The sequence below is a fragment of the Hippocampus zosterae genome, chromosome 13 (assembly GCF_025434085.1).
Source record: "Hippocampus zosterae strain Florida chromosome 13, ASM2543408v3, whole genome shotgun sequence".
NCBI lineage: Eukaryota > Metazoa > Chordata > Actinopteri > Syngnathiformes > Syngnathidae > Hippocampus > Hippocampus zosterae.
The window spans coordinates 19,247,607-19,264,904 of NC_067463.1; the positions used below are offsets into that span (position 1 = coordinate 19,247,607).

A 17,298-nucleotide genomic window follows, 5' to 3' on the forward strand; every position below is an offset into this window, starting at 1 on the left:
TTTAGAACATTCAACACTTCTTTATCATTTACAGCACCAATGAATATAACAAAGGAGTTCTTTTGTAAAATATTTAACTATTATTACATCATCATCACACTGTTTCGACTCAGTCACTACCTCCTTCACTCATTCACGTTCCTCTACTGCCCCGCTGTGGTACGTGAATGCCATGACATGCCATTCAACCATTTCCTCAACAAAAAAAAAAAGACAAAAAATTATTTTAAGATGTTGATACTTTATTCATGTCCTGCCAAAACGTGTGATTGAAATTTAAATCGGGCAGAACTTAATTACACATCTTCATTTCCCGAGGTTGATAATCTTTTTACATTACGTCAACACTGATAAATGACAATGCAATGTAAATGCAATTTTGAAATCTACTTGACTATGACGTGATTTATGCCATGAATATACCCTGCAACGTGTAAAAACACAAGCTCCACACTGCACGTCTGTGCTTTTTATGACTTACTGTTGCTGGGATGACGGGAAACAGCAGCGATTATCGCCAAATTACTTGAAAGCAGCGAGAGACAGTAGCAACATCTCGCAACTACGTCGGCGTGAGTACACGTGAGTACAAGCGTTATGTTTGTTACCTAGTTTGTGATTGGTTGTGTTGAACGTCCGTCAATGGCGCTGCTCCATGTCATGACGATCGATAAGGCTCCTCATTAGTCGTCATCAAACAAGGAGAAATTATTCGTGTTCAAAGAATTTCATTTTCATCTCTTTATGAAGCATTTTTTAATATTTGTTCGCCTTTGCAATGCTATGTCACAGACTGACTCGGTATAGAAATTTGAAAGTTTGAACGTAAGCGTCAGTGAATACGTCGGTAAGTACTAAACTATTGAGACATTTTAGATTATTATCTTCAATTGGTGGAAATAAAAACATTTTCCAATGCAACTGCTTTAGAGAGTGACGTGTTTTTCGCAGCCTACATTTGTAGATTAACAATACAACAAAAACTGACAAACAGTATGCAAAAGCAGTATGATTATGATGTAATAGATAAAAATGTCTGAATTGGAAAAAAAACTTATAAAGACTCACAATTGATAATATTTCCATTATTATTATACACCGTAATACGTATCTCATGCAATAAGAGCAGCTTTTCAGGCATTAATGTGGACAAGCAGCAAAGAAAATGAATTTATAGACATTTCCACAATGGATTCAAAACAAAGCAGTCAATAATGCATTTGGAATTTTCAGCATCTGTTTGTAGGTATATCAATTTCTTAAATGTTTGCGTGAATATTAATCCGATCAATTGCATCTGAGAATGGAATCACAGTGTCATCCGATTGTTTCCAAATTATACGTTGATCAGCTCCAATGGAGAGAGATGAAGACCAGTTAGAAGATGAGGAGGTGATGGAGGCAGAAGAGAAAGAAACCGAGCAGCAGGATCAAAATGTGTCACCCGTTCCACAGGTAAATGTTTGGGACTGTCAAACTACCGAGACCGGTGGTTCTCAACCTTGGTTAGATCGAACCCCTAGGGTTCAGTTAATCGGTTTCAGTGGCTCAACGGAGCCTCTGCCATGGAGGTAAAGAGACAGTCGACTCAACATGTCAATTAGTTATGACACGCCCACTGCAGCTGATCACAGTACATGGCTTGTCCAATCAGTGCTGCAGGAAATTTTGTTCGCTCAGTCGTCAATGTTTGCCTGTCGTGATAGTATGTCGTGTGATTTATTATTGTTTTCAAGATTTTTTTAAATACATGCTAACTATGTTGAGAAAAAAAACAAACAAACAAATAAACAATATAATATTATTATATGTTTGAATATATATATTATAATTATTTATATATAATTATATATTATATAATTAATATACATATTATAATAATTATTATAATATTTACAACATGGATTGACATGCATCCCGGACAGTGATGGGACTCAGTGTCCTATCTGCATGATTTGTCATGAGCAACTCAAAACTAAAGGAACACTTCTTGAATGATATTTTTATTTTTCACTAATGAAGGTTTCGGTGAATGTGCATATGGACTGGTTGGGTTCGGTACCTCGAACAAAGTTAAGAACCACTGAGCTCGACATTGTGTTTTAGAACATTGTATTTATTTTTTGTATTTCAGACCAAATAATGAACGCAAAATCATATTATAATCATTGTCTTTAACCCGTCACTTTCATTTTTATTTTATTTTTTTCCACAGGATCAGCCTGAATCGGAGCCAGTTGATGTGGACTCACAGCCAGACAGCCAGTTTCTTACACGTTGGCCTAAATCTTAATACAGCCAATTGTACATGAGAATGGAATTACAATGTGATCTGATTACTTTGAAAAATGTGCTATTTCATCAGCCTCAGTGGAGGCAGCTGAAGACGAGCTAGAAGTTGCGGTGGGAATGGAGGCAGAAGAAGGAGGAACCGAGCAGCAGGATGAAAACGACCAAAATGAAAACGATGAAGAAGCAAATGTGTCTCCCTTTCCACAGGTAAATGTTTGATACTGACAAAATACCTAGACATTGTGTTTTTGAATCATTTTTTTAGCTGTATTTTCAGACCAACTGATGAAGTACAAAATCGCCATCATTATCATTGTCTTTAACCTGTCAATTTCTTTTTTTTTTTTCACAGGATCAGCCTGGATCTGAGCCAGTTGATGCGGACTCACAGCCAGACAGCCATTTTCTTTTAGGTTGTCTTAAATCTTTCATTCATTCATTCATTCATTCATTCATTCATTCATTCATTCATTCATTCATTCATTCATTCATTCATTCATTCATTCATTCATTCATTCATTCATTCATCCATCCATTCATTCATTCATCTATCTTCCGAGCCGCTTGATCCTCACTAGGGTCGCGGGGGGTGCTGGAGCCTATCCCAGCTGTCTTCGGGCAGTAGGCGGGGGACACCCTGAATCGGTTGCCAGCCAATCACAGGGCACACAGAGACGAACAACCATCCACGCTCACACTCACACCTAGGGGCAATTTTTAGAGTGTTCAATCAGCCTGCTATGCATGTTTTTGGAATGTGGGAGGAAACCGGAGCACCCGGAGAAAACCCACGCAGGAGAACATGCAAACTCCACACAGGGAGGCCGGAGCTGGAATCGAACCCGGTACCTCTGCACTGTGAAGCCGACGTGCTAACCAGTGGACTACCGGGCAGCCGTCTTAAATCTTAATACAAGCAATTATACATGAGAACAGAATCACAATGCCATCTGATTGTTTTGAAAATGTACCTTTTCATTAGCTTCGGTCGAGACAGCTGAAGACGAGCTACAAGTTGTTGGGGGATTGGAGGATGAAGCGGGAGGAACCGAGCAGCAGGATGGAAATGAGCAAAATGCAAATGATGGTGAAGCCAATGTGTCTCCCTTTACACCGGTAAATGTTTGGCACTGTCAAAATACTGAGACATTGTATTTTAGAATATTGTATCTTATTTATTTATTTTTTTTGTATTTTCAGACCAAATGATGAACAGAAGATCACCTTCGTAATCATTGTATATAACCTGTCCCTCTCATTTTTTTTTTCACAGGATCAGCCTGGATCTGAGCCGGTAGATGCAGATTCTCAGCCAGACAGCTATTTTCTCACAGGTTTGCCTAAACCTTAATACATACAACCAATTCTACATGAGAATGGAATGACAAGGTCATATGATCATTTTTGAAAATGTACTATTTCATCAGCCTCAGTGGAGACAGCTGAAGACGAGCTAGACGTTGTGGGGGGAATTGAGGAGGAAGAGGGAGGAACCGAGCAGCAGGATGGAAATGAGCAAAATGCAAATGATGTTGAAGCAAATGTGTCTCCCTTTACACCGGTAAATGTTTGATACGGTCAAAATACAGAGACATTGTGTTTTCTTAGGATATTGTATATATTGTTTTGTATTTTCAGACCAAATGATCACAAAATGACTATCGAAATGAATGTCTTGATCATGTTACTGTCATTGTTTTCCCAGGACCAGCCTGGATCTGAACCAGTTGATGTGGTCTCACAGCCAGACATCAGTGATATCGAAGACCCTGTTATGAACATACACTTTGGTCAGTTTATGACAAAGACTACCGGGTTATAAAGAAATTAATGCTGATTAAATGCTAAGTTAATTATTTGCCCATATTATTGTTTCAGAACCGGAACATTTTGCCGAAGTTCTGTCACCACCCCAGAATTCAGTTGAGGAAAAGGAGGATAGGGAGCCCGTTATAGATGACAACGAGGAAGAAGATTTTCTTGTTCTTGATGCTGAACATGTGTGTGGCTTTTCTTTCAGGTTTAGTCATTATTATTTGCGGCAGATGAAATATCGTAACGGCTGGTCATTCTGTCTCGTATTTGTGGAGATATTATGTACAGATGAACTTCAAATCTATCGTAAAAGCAAAGCGTGTTGCTGGATTTTGTGCACAAAATTGTCGTTTCATTTATTGACAGCCCCTGGTGGCAAAGAAGCAAGCAGCGCTAAAGAATCAACTCATCAAGGAACTCCAGAGGCTAAAAATGCAACTGAATGAACAGGTGGGACATTCTTTCTAGTTTGTAAACATTTTAAGCTCTACCGTGAGTGGCTGTGTTGCACTTGCGCACTCACACAATCAGCTAAAAGTCAAATGATCTTTTTATCTGTGCTACCTGTGCAGGGGGCGTTGGAGAAGGCAGAGGCAAACCAAACAGAAGAATTATATGTAGAGTTGTTCGGGGAACAAGAAAGGCTTAAAAATCTCCAGACTAGACTAGATGGACAACAGAAGTCGAAGCGCTTGGCTGAAGAAAAACATAGACAGGTACAAGAAGAATTGAAGGCAATGAAGGCTTGTCATTCCAGCACCACCAACGAGTGCACCAAGACCCGGGCCAATGGTGAGACCAGGCACAATTCTTTTCGCTCCGGCGGCTAACGGAGGGGCTTGATGTGGGGAGGAGCTAAGAAAAAACAAATGAACCTAATTTTCATGAGTTGAGAGGTTCTGTTGTTTTTGAAATAAAATAATAATACACATGAGTCGAGGTGTAAGGTGTAAGGTATGAATTTGCCCAAAGGTAGAGATTTTGAGAGTGTCCAATTGCGGTTATTGATGCTGTCTCTGCATCCCTTTCCATGTGCACTGCTCGGTGTCACAGAAATGGCCAAATTGTCGACCCGCTGAACAAGGGCAAATTGTTCCCTTGTTCTTATTAGGGAATGCTTGTTTACTATTTTGAAGCCTCCACACATAAGAGCTACAGCTGATGCTAAATCAGGAGTAGGACCGGGCTTATTTTTCCAATTACCCTCTTCTTTTTTAACCTCCTAGGAGACTGGAAGATTTATCTTCCAAACATATTGCAGCCAGCCATCAGCTCACAGTTAAAAAGCCCAAGTCCTGTTAGAAACCACAGCAATTCAGAATCAAAGCCGGGCATCAACATCCATGTACAGTATTAGTTGTGAGGCTTTTATTTAGAAGTTGACATCACACATCATATCCTCTATTTATCAAATTAAATACGATGAAATTTTATGACCTGGTTGACTTTAAAATCGCCCAATTAATGTACAAAGCACACAATAACCTGCTCTGCCAAAACATTCAGAAGTTTTTTGAAATTGGAGAAAGCAACTATGAATTAAGAGGTACCAACTTATTCAAAAAACTCAAAACAAGAACAAACATCAAGCAAAGAAGTGTATCTAGCAAAGGTGTTAATCTGTGGAATAATCTCGAAACAGATCTAAAAGTGAGTAAATCGCTTGCTGAGTTCAAAAACAAATTCAAAAAAATAGTACAAACAACCTACACCAATCAGAGTTAAAATGATAAATTCTAAACATTAAATATAATGATAAATCAGAACTAAGTTGATAAATAGAGAAAGGTATTGCAATATCCATAATGAATACAAGAGAAAATTGACACAAGAGTGCCAGGGTGAGGATGTATATAATCCCGATACAAACCAAAAGTTGTGAAAATATCACGGTTAAGGGTAAAGTATGAGCCTTAATGGAGACTTCTTCTTACTTTCTCTTTTCTGATTGAAATAAAAATGATTTAGTAGATATAAACACATAACGGGGTAGGACTAGATAAGTTTTTTTACTTCATCCTACTCCCTTGAACATAATAACTGTGGTGAATGAAGACTGATTTCTTTCTTTTACTTTTTTATCTACCTTATTTTCTGTCAAATTATTACTGTATATGTTTTATGTTCAATAAACAAACAAACCAAAAACCAAACCAAAAACCAAACAGCGCTTTGCGTAGTATGAACAAACATGGCGGCTTGGCTAGTGCTCATGGAGATGGCAGCTGGACTCGAGCGGTGGCAGCAGCGATTGCCGTCACACCGCCGACAGGACAGTTGTCACGTTCCGTAGTTGACAGCAGGGGGCAGGCGTTCTTGCTTGCCACCTGCACACCTGCCACCCATTTGTTGGTAATTGCACCTGCTATATTTAGGCGCTCCGGCAGTCGACTCACTGCCGGAGTATTCCACGCCGTGCCATTGCTATTTCCTTCTCGGTTAAAGCATTGCCTTAAAGACTATTGACAATTCTTGCGTTCCTAGATATCCTCTCGTGAGTGATCATAGTATTTTGCCTAAACTTCTCCTTGCCGTTTTCTGTTGTCTCGTTACAATTATTTCCTGGTTCTCTTTTTGACCAGCGTTTTCTGTTTTCCGTTTTAGACGGGGATTTTGTGTGGTAATAAATATCATTTTTGTGACAAAGTTCCTTTCTGTGTCTGCTATTTCGGTGATCCACTTATCTCCAGTTTGTTGCGCACGAAGCGATTACTCTGTCGCTTCGGGCACAACGTGATAACAGTCATCTCGGTGTCACACACACACACCCACACACACCCTTATTGTGCAACACAAGATGGTGACGACACTATACTCTATTGTATATAGATATTGATCATCGGTGTTAGAAGCTCTTTTGACTTGTCTGTTTTTTTTTTAATGCATAGTATCCAAGCTGCAGCTAGAATTCGACAAACTTAAGTTGCATGTCAACTTCACACAAGAAGTCAGTGAAGATCTGCATGCTAATGTAAAAGCAACAAAGAATGCCACACGAAAAATCGGAACCAAGAAATCAAAGGCTGAGGACCAGAAACTCAAGCAGGTGAACGGGCTTAAATGAAATACAGAGGACTCACCGGGTTTGAATTTAATCTGTTCCATGAAGCTCTTTGACCTTCAGTATTTTTCAGATTTTTAACCCATTAGAATTCGTGGAAGTAAAATTAATCCAAGGGTAAGATTTTTGCCATCAGACGACACTTTATTTTCCACAAAATAAGTCGTACCTAAAAGCATTGAATTTTCTCAAAAGCTGACAGGACGCTTTATAATCCGATGCACCTTGTACAGTATATGGCTAAATAATCTGATTTCTTGGACATAGTGTTCTTTGTAGCAGCGGTTGTAAAAGCGCGATATAAATAACGCTGAATTGTATTGTATTCCCTGAGCGTAGCTCCATCTATAGTTGATGCATAACGCAACCCCAGCCACTATTGTAGCTTCTTTTCTATGCGCCTTATAATGCGGTGCACCTTATATATGAAAACTGTTTTTTAAAATAAGCCATTCATTGAAGGTGCACCTTATACGCCAACCCGCCTTATTCCGCGGAAAATACGGTACATAGATTACAGCAATTTTTTTAGGCGCATGCCGATTTAGTTTTTTTTAAACACACGCATATACGGTAGTTAAGCCTCAGCATTGTCTCATAGAAAAAAGGGCTTTGCTGCCATCTTGTAAGCCTCTATCTGAAATTTCCTTTATTTTTCGGTGATACTTGCTCTTTGCATTTCAAAACTGTAAAGTGAAAATGCTTGATGATTGAAGATTTGCTTTCCCCGCTAATCATTAATGTTTAATGACGATGCTGCACACTGCACTATTACCAAACGTAACTCAGATCCTCACTTCAACATAGTTCCTTGGTCTAACGATGCAAAGCAATAATTTCAGATTTAACATAGCTTTGACACAGTTTTTCAGGGAGTAAAGGTTCCCCACTAAAATATGTCAATAGGGAAATTTATGAATCCTGAGCAGTGGATATGTGGGGGTTCACTGTACACAATATCATTTTCTTTCAGGGACTTACTCAATGGATGCTGATTAAATGTTATTGACAAATTGCTGTACCAACAGGATTTGTATGTAGAGCGCCTCACGAAGGAATTGGACAGACTGAAACAACAGATGGACCTCTTTGAGGTCCAGACCCATGCCCAAGCAGAGACAACACTGGCAACCAAAGAAGCTCTTTCTGAGGTATATAGTGTCCTCCACACAAATTACCCGCAGTCCTCCTGCATCCCATAAGATATTTATTAGGTTAGCTGAAGACTCTACAGTACATTGCCGAAAGATGTCAACGTGAGCGTGAATGAATAGTCGCTTGTATGTACGCTGCAACTGACCATTGACCAGTCCAGGGTATTCCCAGCCTCCCCCGAAGTGTGCTGGGAAAAGTTCTACTTACCCGAGAAACCTACTGAAGACAAGCGTTATAGAAAATGGATGGCTCGACAGAGATATTGTATTATTCCCATGAAGGAGGAGTAAGTAACCCCATTGTCTTTTATGCAAATATGTGTTCAGGCTGAAATGCAAATGGAGTCTCTGGCGATGGCACAAAAGCAGTTGCTGCAGCAGTGGAACCGCAGCCTGCTCAATATGAGAAAGCAAGATGAGGAATTTGGAGCAATGCAGCAGGCTGTATGGTAAGAATGTTTCACAAACATTGGAATTCGATGTTCGTCTTTAAAAGGCAAGGACCCTAGAATACCTTGTTTATTCATTTGATTAATTATTTGCCACATTTTCTTCATGATTATCCCCTTGGTGTTATTCATTTATTATCCTATATTACATTTTTTTCATAGTACAGTACGATAGAAGAGATTATCTTCGGAACTGCACCAGTGTTTTCAGTGTCTGTACATATCGTTTGTACTTCTTATAATTTGCAAGTACCGGTAGTTATAACGGACATTGCCCAAGTTCATCACTGTGAGAGAATGAGATACAGAACATTGAATATGCTTAGAACTTGAATTTTACGAATGCAGTGCATTCCATTTGTGTCACATTGAAGAAACAATTACATTTACATTCCTCTCACGGTTGATCTGGCTTTGCATATGCGCAATTCACCTGTAGCCAAGGGGTTGTGAGTATCTATTATTAGTATCTATTGATGATATATACGCTTCTACTTAACTCTGTTGCCAAAAGTCTCCTAAAAATTGGAAAAGGTGGCTAGCTTTATTGCTCGTAACAATTTACATTGCCAAGAAAGTATGAAAATGAACTGTATATGTTTTACGTTCAATAAACAAACTCAAACTATAAACTATAAATCAGTGCCAATTGTAAACGGTGCTGGGAAAGTTTGTCTACTAACTCGAGTTCAAAGTTCAGTTCACAAATTTAAAAATGAACCAGTTCTGTTCATAGATCCACGTTCACCATACCAAAAATGAAATAGTTTATCGTTCATTATTTTATACAATATGTCGCTGTGAGATTTTGCCCTCAAAATATAAAAATATCGTTATTTCACCTTTGTTGCCAGCCATTCAATCCATACTAGTAGACGGCTCCAATCTTGCCTACCATGCTCGCCTCACAAAGTCCAAAGGGAAAACGCTCTGAAGCCTATCAGGGGCTAACAAACAGTATTTTACCGCAGTATTTGTCACCATGTAAGGTTCTCACCACTGGCTCTTTTTTTCCCCCCCTGCAAGCTGATGATACACACGCCTGCTGGGGCTTCATTTGCCAATGATGTGCTATTGATACACAAATCCATCCATCCATCCATCCATCTTCCGAACCGCTTGATCCTCACTAGGGTCGCGGGGGTTGCTGGAGCCGATCCCAGCTGTCTCCGGGCAGTTGGCGGGGGACACCCTGAATCGGTTGCCAGCCAATCGCAGGGCACACAGAGACGAACAACCATTCACGCTCACACTCACACAATTTAGAGTGTTCAATCAGCCTGCCACGCATGTTTTTGGAATGTGGGAGGAAACCGGAGCACCCGGAGAAAACCCACGCAGACCGGACCGGGGAGAACATGCAAACTCCACACAGGGAGGCCAGAGCTGGAATCGAACCCGGTACCTCTGCACTGTGAAGCCAACGTGCTAACCACTGGACTACCGGGCCGCCCTGATACACAAATATCAAAGCCCATTCAATAAATAACCTCCTTTTTGACAACGTTAGATTTGTTGCATCCATCGAGTCATGCGAGTAATGTTTCCCGTAGCATGGCTGAGCACCAAGTGATCATACTGGACAGAGAGATTGAAGGCAACAAGAAATCAATCTCGGAACTGCAAGAGAAAAGTGAGACTTTGACCATGATGCTGAACTGCGCCCAGATGGACTGCGAAGTCACCAAAAAGATGATCACGCAGAAGCAGAGCCAGCATGAAATTCTGCAGGACCAGTACAGCGTCTACATTCGTGCTCTGGGGCAGACGGAGCAGACGCTTGCAGAACTCACAAAGGTCGAAGACTCACAAGACTTCTAAGGAAACCATCTACTGTATGATTTTACTGACCAGATAAATCATACGTCTTGCCTTTTATTATTACAGAAGGAGAACGGCCTTCAGGTTGAGCTGACTGATCAGAGACGGAAGCTGGAAAAAAATAAAAATAAGCATCTTGAGTTGGAGAACGCAATCATGACCCAAATGCTGCAGAAGCTCATGGACAACAAGGCCGCTCAGTATTACCAGCGACTCACCAACAAGAAAGCCTCCCTCAAGAAAGAAAAGGTAAACAGAGTTTCTCAAGAGCATCCCTCCTTAGAGTCAAGAGTCTCACATCCAAGTCTCACTATTTTGTACCTCCAACATAAGGTTGTGGCCATTGCAAGAAACAAAGTACAGTAGAAGCTCTTGCACAATCCTTTGCAGATCACTATTCAAATCTTGTTTGGATCCAGTTTCCAAAAAAGAAAGCTTGGAAATACAAATAATAACGTTGAGCGCCATCCATTCAGCTTATCATCCGCTTGGTCTGGTAACACGAATGGAATTACTCAGTTCTAGGACTGTCGTCATAAAGCCTTCTTATCTGTTAAGGCACCGAAAAGGAAAAAGTCATACGAGTATTAAAAGAAGATAACTGCCTGACAAACGTGCAGATGTGATGACTGATTTTGATTGGTGAGATGTATGATTGATTTTCCGTTACTTGTACAGGGAGTGCACCACATCACGACCAAACATGGAAGATGGATGCGCCACACTGACTGCATGCGAAATTAGCATTGAACAAAGTCGAGAACAGAATGTGCACTCGGAGATCCCCTTTTATCATTTAATTCCTTTTTGATCGATCTTTCATGTGCTTTTATCAGCTTTGCAAGATAATTTGGGTTGTAAACGAGCAGGGTGCCCCTTTCCCAAGCTCTTTTCATTGATCAGAAATAACTGTGATTTTGAATGGTGCGTTTTAACATTTAAATTGAAATCGAAATAAACTTTACTCTGATTGGCTCTTCGTTCTGCTTAGTTTAATATGGCAAAAGTGCCTGTTTCCCAATAGTGGTTGTCTTGTGGCCACCATATGTCTCTTCATTGAGTTGGCTCCAAAGAAATTTAGCGAATCGTATCCGGCGACAGTGCATCCTCAGTTGGTCTCAGCAGGGCGAAAGCGCGGTCCCCCCTTCCATGACCTTACAGCCACACAGCAGGTCCACTGCAGGGGGACTGAACAGCGAATGAGTGTGTGTCTTGATATCCCGTATTTTCCGCACGATAAGGAAAATACGGGATATTCTCAAAATCCGAGAGTGCACCTTATAATCCGATGCGCCTTATATATGGATCAATATTTTGATTTCTTGGACATAGTATTTTAAATGTTCTGTGTAGTGCTTTGTTGCAGCTGCAGCGCCCTTGAGCGTAGCTCCACCTAGTGGATGCATAGCGCTACTGCAGCCACAATTGTAGCATCTATTCTATGCCCCTTTTAATATGGTGTGCCCTATATATGAAAAAGTTTTAAAATAGGCCATTTATTGAAGGCGCACCTTATCCTCCAAAAGCGCCTTATAGTGCGGAAAATCCGGCATATTACACGTACGTTTTGGTTGTTTGTTAAATCACCTAAATGGTGATGCTGCGCCACCTGACAGCCACCAAAGGGGACTGATCAATGTGTGTGTGATTGAGTGGGTGTGTATCTTAAATCCCGGGAATCTATTTGTATTTTTCCTGATTTGAGTGTGAATGTAGTAACCATGAAGTAGGCACACACCTGACTAATAAATCCCAATCCGACATCATAATGGCACCAAATTCAAATCCAACCGTGCTGCAAGCCTTCTACCTTTTATCATTTGTTGCATCCAATCCACAGACTGCAGAGATGTCACGGGTTCATGTCAGACTTTAACGTATGCAAAAATCATATTCCTCATTCCTTTTCTTCATCTAGTTCTATCAACTGTGGCAATTGGAGAGTTCTGTCATGGCGGCTGCCCTGGAGAGCAATGTGATCAATGAGAAACTGGAAAACTTGGACCGAACTCAGAAGGAGCTTGATGAAGAAATTAGAAAATATAACAAGGTGGTCGCATCTAACCAGACTAACAGTTCATCGATTGATGCACTCATCGCACAGAAGCAGACCACCATTGCAAACATCAACAAGAAAATTGACCTCATCGCAGCTCGAACTGGGGTAAGGAGTCCTGATTGCTTACCTCGTGATTCTTAAAAACAGCTCAGCCCATCTTGGGAATTAAAGTTCTTGATATTACAGATATTTACATGTAAGAGCCAAAGTCCAGCATGCTGCCTGTTCTTGCTCTACGACTACAAGACTTTACTCCTTCAGAAACTTGAGTTCCTTAAGGAAATCCTCTGATACTGATGGGCCAATGTTGTGTCATGAAAGTGACATCGCAAGGATGCCCAAACATCACGAAACAACAATCTGCATGCTGTCTGCAAAATTAGACTTACCCTGACGAAACCTACATGTTTATCATTGGCATCCGATATACATCTCTGTGTGTGTGTGTGTGTGATTGTTTTCAGCATGAAGACCTCAGTCCGCTGCAAATCAAGATTGAAGCAATCAAGACTCAAATTGAGACATTATCACAGAAAATGAAGAATGATCAGCAGCTGTGGCTGAAGCTCCAGGGAACGCTCATAGGATTAACCCTGGAGATACAGACACACAACAAGGAATATAACAAACTGCAGACAAAGTACACCGCGGTTTGTCAGAAGAAGCTTTACTTGGAACGTATGTTACATATCCAGCCACGCCGACACTTTTTCACAATCGTCCGATGAGCATCATTTGCAAGACATAATCCCCCCCGAATGGAATGCTTTCTTCCAGGCCAGCTTGACATCATGCACCGTGAAGAGAACGAGGTGGAGAAGAGCAATAAGATGCTTCAAAGAGATTTACTCAAGCTCAATACGCTTCTGAGCAAGAACACACAGTTGCGTTACGCCTTGGAGCAGGAGAACGCTGTGATGGAGACCGAATTCCTTCATAAGCTTAAGGTTTCCTCTCTCTTCTCATTCTCTTGCGTCATATTGTTGCCGAAGGCTTGGTGTAACCTAACGTAACGTTTAGGAGGCAGAGCGGGAGTCTATAGAGATGGAGGCGAAGCTGGAGAAGACCCAGGAGGAAAAAGAGAAACTTCTCAGCAGTCTGGTGGAGGCCGAGTCAGTTGTTTGCTCAATAGGAATTCCTCTTTGGCGCGTCGTCAAAACGCATGCAAATATAAGCCTGTGTTTGATGTGACAGGCGTCAAATTATGCTTTGGGAAAAGAAGACCCATGTCATGAAGGAGACACGTTTAGTTGTGCAAGAGGGTCAAGGAGACATCCAAATCATGAGGGATGATGTTCATCGTATGGAGGTATAAACTCTCTCTTCTCCTGAGAAATGTGCACTGGTCATAAAATGTCATGATGGAAATTGCCCACTGGTCCCAGATCCCTCGATCTTACTGAATTGATTACTTTTTTTTTTTAATTGGGGGAATTTAATGACTAAACGTCATTACATCCATAATTCGTGCTGGGGTAAAAAGTGTTCTTCAGGAGTGGAGGACACCCGGAGAAAAGTGTTTTCAAAACAATGCTCGTCATGTCAAAAGTATGTCATAATTAAAAATGTTTTTTAGAAAAGAATTTTTTATATTCCCCTGCATGGAAACTTATGGGAGAACCTGTACACTGCAGGATGTAACTAAAGTAAATAAAAACAAATTTAAGAAAAAACAATTTGGCATATTTCAAGTCATAGATATTTTCCTTACAGTAATTTTAAAGAACACAATTAAAATAAGACTGATTTATTTATTGAATCAAAACAATCCATTTTTATAACTTACCGGTAAGCATTTTTCACTTCGACAAATAACTGGGACATCTATCGGTTTTGAAAATCTAATATGACTCTTGTCCGCCAAAGTCTGCCCACCCCTGTTCTAACCCCAACTGATTGTCAGATTAAATCACGGGTGTCCAAAGTCGGTCCTCAAATTCCACCGTCCTGCCCGTTTTCCACCTCTCCCAGGAGCAACACACCTGATTCAAATTATCAAGAACGTTCACGTGCTGCTTCAGAGCTGGCTGACGAGCTGATCATCTGAATCAGGTGTGTTGCAGGCGGGAGAGCTGGAAAACGGGCAGGACAGTGGCCCTCCCGGCCCGGAGCTGGACATGCCTGGATTAAATGAAGGTATAATCTAAGATTGCTCCCCGTAAACTGGTCCTTTTTTTTTAAAACTAATTTTTGAGATTTATAATAATCTGTTTTGAGCTGGAATGTGCATGATAAGGCTCCAGATGTTTTTTTTGGATCTTATGTGTTAAGGACTCGGATAAACCGAGTTTGGGAGGGGGATCCAAAAAACGTAGACAGAAACAAGGTCTCCGAAGTAAAGACAATTTAATGTCTTAATCGCACCGAAAATAAGTCGAGAACATCAAGCGCTGGTCCACAATGGGGACCAGGAGATAAATCCAAACGAATAACAAAAGGTGCTTGCCCAAAAGAGCAAGAAAGGAAAGTAAAGCCCGCAAACTATGAACGAAAAACAATGTAACACTTAGTACACGCACAAAAAGCCAGATCATCAAAATAAAACGGTACTTACACAAAACTTGGTACCGAGAACTATACGCGAAATCACGACGAGGTCAAAAGCCACAAAGTCAATAAACAATACTCCCACAACAAGTGTAGGACATTGGAGTCCTTAAATAGTGCCTCTATTGATTAACGATTGCCAGCAGGTGTGCTAGGAAGACCTCTCATGCCACCTGCTGGCCAGACCGCAAAACCCGAAACGTGACATTATGTCTATTCATCTTGAAAAATGGCTCCCTTTGTTTGCCATTGTGAACGTTACGAACCCACTATTCCAAGTGTGTCAATTTTTTTTTTGTCAAAAATCATTTTTGTTGTGGGCCGCATTGTAGTTGTGTGTAGTTGTTTCATTCAGAGGGTCGTTGTGTCTGTGAACCCATCGCCTAATATTTCATAAACAACAAACTGATGAGTCACTCGTTTTGCAATCAAAGGCAACTAAAACTGTTTAGATATGATGACATTCTTTTCAAAAGGGAAATTAATCACAAAAGATGCTTGCAATGTCTCAACGTTTTTAAAAGCGAAGGCAATTTGCAATTTGGGTACAGATATTTGCGCATAACTTTCTTTTGCGGACTACATAAAATGATGTGGCGTGTCAGATGTGGCCCCAGGGCCTTGAGTTTGGCACCTGTAGATGTAAAATAACAAGTACTGTATTTGTACAGGTGTTCTTGAACAAGGAAATTGTTGTATTGGCATAAGTACCAAATATTTGCCTGGAAAGGTCTTCATACGATGCAAGTTTAATATTCCAAGGTTAATTTCTTGTGCCCGGTAGTCCAGTGGTTAGATTGTCGGCTTCACAGTGCAGAGGTACCGGGTTCGATTCCAGCTCCGGCCTCCCTGTGTGGAGTTTGCATGTTCTCCCAGGGCCTGCGTGGGTTTTCTCCGGGTTCTCCGGTTTCCTCCCACATTCCAAAAACATGCGTGGCAGGCTGATTGAACACTCTAAAATTGTCCCTAGGTGTGAGTGTGAGCGTGGATGGTTGTTCGTCTATGTGTGCCCTGCGATTGGCTGGCAACCGATTCAGGGTGTCCCCCGCCTACTGCCCGGAGACGGCTGGGATGGGCTCCAGCACCCCCCGCGACCCTAGTGAGGATCAAGCGGTACGGAAGATAATTTCTTGTTTCTTTTGTCCACAGCGTGCAAAAACTTTCTAGGAGCTGCGAAAGGGGATTGCAAATGCTGAGAGACTTGAGCGTGTGTGTGTGTGTGTGTGTGTGTGGAGTGTTGACTTGATTTGTGTTGATCATTTCAGCGCTGGCTCAGTCTGCTGATGAGGCAGCGTGAGCAGCTCCTGCGGGACAGCATTTCAGTTGTGGAAAGGAGAGGAAACATCATTGAGCGCAATGAGGTCATGGCTCGTAGCACTAAAAAAGCCACCACCAAGGGTGAGCTGCATCTGATGAATGATGGCTTGCGGCGAAAAATCACAGAAATACACAAGGTGGTCACAATCCGGGCGCACGTTATATGCACTGAGGGCAAACTGTTCAACGACCTAATGTATCTCATATGTATATTTCAGTTAGTGAAAGAGTATGACCAGGAGATCAGAGAGCTGCAAGAGGGTCAGGTAAGGCGCATCCCTTATTTCTCTCGACTGAATAATAACCTTAAGCATAGCTGATGTTTGATGTCTTGTTTTCACTGTTTCTAAATGCTGGTAGTCGATAACGTTGGATCGATTTTTCTACATTATAAGCTGGAAATCAAACTTCCTTTCTGATCATGTCAGCCTTCCGATGATTGTGCCCACCCCCCCCCCCCCCCCACCCAGGAAGAATTTCAGAACAAGGCCAAGAAGATTGAGGAGATGATTGATGGCACTCCATCCACCACTGCTTCACTTGAAGCCGCACTGCAGGGCGAGACGGAGCGAGTGCACACCGTCAGCAGCATCATTCAACGTGTGTGGGTGGAGATGCCCAAGTACCAGGGCTCACTCTGGAAAGTCTTGCGGTCACTGACAGAATACACAGAATCTGAAGATGGAAGCGTCCACACAGTGGGATAAAATGAACAAGAGTAATAGGAAATGCCTCCAACCGTATTGTAAATAAAGACATGATTTGTACACTACATGATTTTGC

At 41.3% G+C, this 17,298-nt stretch overlaps 1 protein-coding gene across 3 annotated transcripts; it reads left to right on the forward strand.

Annotated features, from left to right (window-relative positions):
• Nucleotides 1-414: 414 nt before the first annotated feature.
• On the forward strand, nt 415-17,284 carry LOC127612547 (coiled-coil domain-containing protein 40-like). Of its 3 annotated transcripts, none has more exons than XM_052083229.1 (25): nt 415-582; nt 1,352-1,455; nt 2,216-2,276; nt 2,366-2,499; nt 2,645-2,705; nt 3,275-3,408; nt 3,566-3,626; nt 3,720-3,853; nt 3,998-4,082; nt 4,171-4,292; nt 4,474-4,557; nt 4,680-4,899; nt 6,996-7,153; nt 8,197-8,319; nt 8,650-8,771; nt 10,325-10,568; nt 10,659-10,841; nt 12,511-12,756; nt 13,116-13,329; nt 13,429-13,598; nt 13,672-13,763; nt 13,846-13,960; nt 16,464-16,652; nt 16,734-16,781; nt 16,986-17,284. In XM_052083229.1, exons 2-25 carry the CDS (start codon nt 1,357-1,359, stop codon nt 17,220-17,222), a joined length of 3,336 nt encoding a protein of 1,111 aa, XP_051939189.1. In that variant the 5' UTR covers nt 415-582; nt 1,352-1,356; the 3' UTR covers nt 17,223-17,284. The 3 variants fall into 3 exon arrangements, with proteins under 3 accessions (XP_051939189.1, XP_051939188.1, XP_051939190.1); XM_052083228.1 differs by lacking the exon at nt 415-582 and adding an exon at nt 602-847; XM_052083230.1 differs by lacking the exons at nt 415-582; nt 2,645-2,705; nt 3,275-3,408 and having other exon boundaries at nt 1,440-1,455.
• The last annotated feature ends 14 nt before the right edge of the window (nt 17,285-17,298 follow it).